Below are 6,616 nucleotides of genomic sequence, written 5' to 3' on the forward strand. Positions count from 1 at the left end.
TAATAATATAATATAAAAATAAGTATTATAGATTATTCGATTAGATTTCTGAGAAAGCTAAAACGACAATATTTATTTAGATATAAAATCAGAGTAAATACATATTTAGAAATAAAAGATCTTTATTTAGAAATTTTTTGCTTTATATCAAATTTTGAAGAACTGACAAGAAAATGTTTATTTGATCTTTCTGATGCAATATAGAAATTTTATTCCTCTCTCTCATCTTTTTTATTTTATTAATTTTCAATAGATGATTATGTGTTGCTTGTATCTATTAGCTATCTTTTTATATGATAATGCTAACCTAAATAATTTTGAATTTTTAGTCACTGAAGAATTGAACTGTATTTAACATATTTAGTTGTTAGTTTAATTGTTACATTTCAGCATTTTACTTGTTGAAGTAAACAGAAAAAGATAATTGTATGAAGATATCACATATATTTATATTTTATAGAAAAACAAAATGTTATTGAATTTAATAATTACTTACCATACGATCCTCAAAACTTTTGACTATAATTCCCTCTGGTAAAGAAGTCTTAAATAGTTCAATCTGTTTTGTAAATAAAATAATTGAAATTTAGCAATAAAATATTTTTATTTATAAAAAATGAATAAAACAAATAACATCAACTCACAGCCCGNGTTCTTTTATTTTGTCAATGTGCTGGGGAATTTGTACAAAATTGGTCAAATAATATCATGGTATTTAAAACAAAAATTTGAGTAGGATCCTTTTATATTTAATCTGGGCCTCCTGCCCCTTTAATTATCCTAATGTTAATGAATACAGCAAGAATTAATAATTTATTTATTTAAAGTAATAAATTTTAAGTAAAAATAAACTATTTTTTATTAAATAAAATTTCAACGAATTTCTTTTTATGATTTCGGAAAAAGCATATTTATGACCAGGTATTTATAGTTAACGTTTAATAAACTCATACTTAGTTGAAGTCTTTTCAGATACATAATTTGAAATTTTATATGAAAATAGAAATACAGTAGGACCTGGTTAAATATTTGTTCTGTGTCCATTACTGCTTTTTTTCATCAATGCTTTCACTTGGCAATGTTAATTTAAACCATACAAAAGCAGACTATTTGAAATAAGTGCGGTAATTTATTAACAGCATGTAAGAGATGTATAAAAGAGATACAAAATTAAATAATGTGATTTTACAATGATTGATTTATTATACTTTCCTTAGAGACATTGCGAACATTTTCTAGATATAACTAAATGAAGTATTGGACTCTTTTGGATTCTGGGTCATCGGTTAGGTTAGTCTCATCATAATGCCAATGTTTTCACTCCGACATTTCTTTTAAGTGTCTACAAAATCTGTTTCGTTAGTTATTGATGCCCAAGCTTTTTTTGTTTGCCATAAAACAATGTTAGTTGTGGTTTTCTTATTAAAAACCTCTCTATCATTTTATTCCTGGTCGATTATTTACAAACTTTCACTATTCTCCCAGTCCTGCCCAAATAAGCATGAATGATGGATGCAGTGTAGTTTAGACTCATCCACAGAGAATTAAAAGTCACTCGTGGAACAGTATAATCATAAAACATGTTCTTGCTCCACCTCTGTGCTGGTGATACAAGTAAGTAACCCCAACATAACTGAAATGTTTACGTGCATTTGCATTTACTTGAACTGTAGATTTCAGGCATAAAATATAGTAAGAAATTATTTACTTATAAGGTGTCAACATAATTAGAAATGAAATAAATGTACTGGTACATACATTTATTATAACTTTGAGGCTTTGGAATAGACACAAAAGTCGAAATACCGATATTTTGAACTTTTTCATTCTAAAGTTCAATCAAGAGTCAAGCCAGTGTAAAGAATTGTGGGATGCCCAATTCAATTATGAAATGTGCTATAATATGCTCTCTGAGATAAAATAATAAATGTATTCAAATGATTCATATATTACTTGACACAGCCAGTAAAAATAATTTGCAAAGTAGTGCAAATTATCCCCTGTGGGAGCAAAGTATCTCCACTTTACAGTAGAGATGAATTGCTCCAAATTAATCTGAATTTTTTTGTAAAACCAATAGGGTACAAATAAAAGATTTTAGAGAATAACAAAATACAAATAAAGTGAATTAAAGTTTATTCATGGTTTGGCATGTTCAGCATGAGATTGAACATTCTTACACTGTGGACAGCTGGAAAAGTGGTTAAGGTATCAGATTGCTGCTCTGGGGACCCACGATTGAATGTGGCAAGTTGAAAACCCCCAGAAATTTTTTGGATGGTTTGTCACCTTCCAGTTGTCCCATTGTGGACCTGGCCGACCCACAACGGGCTTATGTCTCTTAGGGCCTGGAGAGCAGCTTTTAAAATAAATATATCTAAGACATTTCGAGAGAACTAGATATCGAAAACATTGCTATGCAACATGATTACACCTCATGAATTGTTTGGCATTTAGTAAACAAACAAGTTCAATGCCAACACTTCTGGGCACACTGACATATTCGAAGATAGACATCATGAGAGTAATAAACTTCAATCCATAGTTAATAATCCAAAGGTATACATCAGGAGATAGTCAAAATAGACAAGACCAGAATATGTTATGGGAGAAATCCTACCATGTAAATTACAAACAGTTAAGGAATGACAGACTTTCAACACACACTCAGAACTCCCTTTTGAGGTCACCATTTTGGAACACAGAGTGCATAGGAGACACTCATGTTTTTTGAGCACAATATTAGAGTACCACTGGTCTGTTCAAAAGGGATCCCCAAGGTACAAATTTGTATGGAAGATAAACAAAAATTAAACAAAAAGAAATGTTATTTATGTCTGTTTTAAGTTAATATAATTAAAATTTTAAATAAATCATTTTTGCCGCATTAATATGGTACCGAGTGTTATGTATATTTTTATCAAATTTGTTCATTGTGTCTTTAATTTATAGTATTAAAATGTTGTATTGAAAATGCATTCTAGAAATTTATAACCTGTACTAGATGTAATAATCATGATTAATTTATAATTACTCAGGAAAATTTTTATTTAAGTTATAAACAAAGGAATGCATTTTAACACTCTTATTTATAATCCTGTAGTTTTTTTTATTGGAAAATAGAATAATAATTTTTTAAAATTAATTTTACAGGCATTATAGTTAAAGCATAAATAAAAATAATTTACTCGAATTTCACAATACATACAGAATAGATTTTCAATCTAAAAATATCTAACTGCAATTTTCAACATATTACAGAACAAACTTTATATACGATTATTAACAGTCTACCCACCCGCTTTTTTCCAAGAATATAAAATTGCTATAAAGATATAGTATTTTGCATATTTCATAACAATCTGTCAAGAATGAGTGGGACATAAAACAGAATGATTTAAGAAATAATGATAAATCAATGTAAATTATCAAATATATATTCTGTAAGTGTTTAAAATCAAGAATGTAGTTTCATCTATTACATAAGGGAGGGACAAAGATTAATTGATTTGAATGAAATATGTGAGAAGATATTCCGAGGAAATTTCAACAACTATCCATGTAGAATTATGTTGTTCATATATATTTTATGTACATTCATTTTGAAGATTGTACAACATTAATTTTTTTTATAAACAAGAATCTACATATTGAAAAACAGTTCACAAAAATTTTACTTAAAAAAAGTTTAAACATATATTTTTATACACATTTTATTTCTCCAACTGATGAAATTTTGAGTGCAAAAGTGAAGATCTATAATAAATTTTAGACCGATAAATACAGTTGGTAATCATCAATGTAAGAAATAAAACTTTTATGTGAACTAACTAAGTTTGATTCCTGCAGAAGACAGTATTTCTTTAAAACTTGACAAGGATTTTTTAAGTGTGAGACAAAATCCTTTTGATGCAGGAATTAATGGAAACTCTGGAAGATTCACTTGAGTGTTTTGGAAAGCTGCAAAAAGAAATCAAAATTTTAATTTGTTTTAATTAAAAGTATTATTAATATCCTAAATTAACTAGTCAAAACAAACTAGCAGCAGTTAAACTAAATAGATTTAATCAGTCAAGTTTCTATATAATTATTTTAGGTATAAAATGATATTTAAGTGTTTTATATAATAACAAAAAATTTTGAATTATAACAAATTTAAAAACTGGCTCCATCACTTCCTTGAATTTAAGAATTCAGTAACTTTAAAAATATTCCATTTTGATGAAATAATTCCACAAATAAACATCAATTCACAACACTTCACAATTCACATATTTTCTTTGGAAATGACTATACCTCACTTCTACTAGATAGTAACTAACTTAAATGCATTGAACTGGAGTAGTCAGGTACAATGATTTTGTCTATATCCTGTATGTAGAGTTTATAGGTGGAAAGAAATTCCTGCCTGTTCTTGGAAATTTTTTCATTTTCCTGTTCCCAAATCCCAAGAAAAGTTGGTCAGAAAAGCAAGAAAATCGATTCCTACAACCTAGTAATACCCACAATGGAAAATCAACATACTGCTCGCAATGTATCTTTTAGATATTTTTCCTATTTATCACTATGTAAACTTACATTGTGATAAATCACTTGTAAACCAGAATCAGATAACACATGACCAGTTAATTTTAGCTCTTGTAAATCAAGCACATTTGATCATGGAGAACAGAAAACAGCTTGTATTTACACAGAAAAATATTTATTTTCATAATCCAGGATTTGACTACAAAGTCATCTTCAATAAACTTACTAAACAAATCTAAGGCAGCTTACTTTAATATAACATTGTAGTCAAATCCTGGGTTGTGAAAATAAATATTTCTCCATGTGAACACAAACTGTTCTGTTCTCCACGATGAATTGTTTCCAGAAAGTGATTGCCAATACTACCAACCACATTCAATCAGTTTGTTTGTGACTGACAATTGTGACGAGCAATAAAATCATTATTTCAAAACTCAAATGTTTTTACTTTTTGTAAATTATGAAATGTAGTCAAATATCCAGTAACTTTCTGTAAATGTTCTGTTGAAAGATTTAGAGCCAGATAAAAAAAAAAAAAAAGAGACTTAGAATTATCCAGATTCAAATTAGCCAAACTTTGATTAAAAATAAAAAGTTTTTTGTAATTTTCAAATAAAATTATGCCATTATCTTATATAATTTCACCATTCATTTACAAATGCATTAATACTAAGAGTTAGTAATTTAAACTACTTCATTAAAAAAACTCTCAGTTGGCATTTACTTAATGAAAACATAACCAAATTACATTCAAAGCAAGATCTGAAAATAATACATCAAAGAAGCTTAGCCATTATTACAGATCATCAATGAAAATTAAATATAAAAGATTATTTCAGGAATTCTCGAAAATACAATTTCCTGTTCTCGATTTCAAAATGTTGAGAATTTGGAAACCCTACCTGTATGTATATATAGTTCTATTTCTTGACTATTTATTAAAAAAATAATATTGTTTTTTACAAATATGATCTTTTTGATTTTTCAGATAATGTTTTAAAACCAAAATTATGTTTTTTCCTCTATTTCTTTGATATTGTGAAATGTTAGATGTTACTATACCAAAAACCACCATACCAATCAATTTGACTAGAAGCAGCTAATAAAAGCTTACCTAAAGGTAAAATCCAGAAATTTCTTTATACAGAAAGAAACATTTTTTGATGTGTACTGTATACTGAAAGATAATGAATTTTAGAAAAATTTGGAAGCATAAGAAAAAAAGCATTTCAAGAGGCCTTGAATGTTTTCAAAAAACATTACTATATAAAAAAATCTAGATGTGAGAGTAAATATCAGTTCCTGATATATGCAAATATCAATTGTAATAGAAAAAAATATTTCTGAATCAGAAAATGAAAACAATTTTGGCATATATAATGCACCAGCAGAGATGAGCCCAGCGTTGCTCAGGCAAAAAACAACAACAAAGATTAAGATTATTAAATTATTTCATACTTCTAATCCTTTTATTTTAGTAGCCCAGGACGCCCCCTAGTGGGCATTCTAGCAGCAGCTGTGTCATCCTGTGGTATAAATAATAAATTCCTATTACAAATAAAAATAATAATATACTGAATTTCTTATGGCATACCCTTCTAAAATGCAGCCAAAAATGCAAAAAACTGCATCAAATAATAATATACTGAATTTATAGTTAATTTAAATAATAGCTAGGGGCGTCCCTAGTGGCCATTTTTGGCATAGAGTGACAGAAAGAAAGAAAGAATCCAGTTTTTCAGCTTTATATATATATAGATTTTGGAAGTATTTGGTATTCTATTTGAAATATTTTTCCTGGGAAATTCAGAGTATTTGTGTTTTTAAATACTTTAATTGTACTTGAAATATTGAGTACTTCAAATAATTCAGAATATTTGAAATATTCAAAAAATTTTAGATATTTCTAAAACACTGGCTTTTTCCTTTCATAATTAAGCACTGCTCCAATGCATGTGAAGACTCCCCAAAAGAGCAACAAAATCCCAATAACAGACAAAAATAAAATAGAGTGCAAAAGGCTAAAATGCAAAGCAGCAGAAGTATGACATAAAACAGAATATGCAAAATTAATAAGAACAAATGATGA

General features: G+C 27.8%; 1 protein-coding gene across 2 annotated transcripts in view; it reads right to left on the reverse strand.

Moving 5' to 3' along the window:
* Window positions 1–466: 466 nt before the first annotated feature.
* Window positions 467–6,616, reverse strand: part of LOC111639086 ((E3-independent) E2 ubiquitin-conjugating enzyme UBE2O-like) — a 77,392-nt gene continuing 71,242 nt past the window's right edge. For both annotated transcript variants that reach the window (XM_023384872.1, XM_023384864.1), the window contains exon 17: window positions 467–559. In XM_023384872.1, coding sequence (XP_023240640.1) covers window positions 482–559 — 78 coding nt within the window. In that variant the 3' untranslated portion in view covers window positions 467–481. The remainder of the gene's footprint in view (window positions 560–6,616) is intronic.

Source organism: Centruroides sculpturatus, unplaced genomic scaffold (assembly GCF_000671375.1).
Source record: "Centruroides sculpturatus isolate CEXI.00-Female unplaced genomic scaffold, Cexi_2.0 scaffold186, whole genome shotgun sequence".
Lineage (NCBI taxonomy): Eukaryota > Metazoa > Arthropoda > Arachnida > Scorpiones > Buthidae > Centruroides > Centruroides sculpturatus.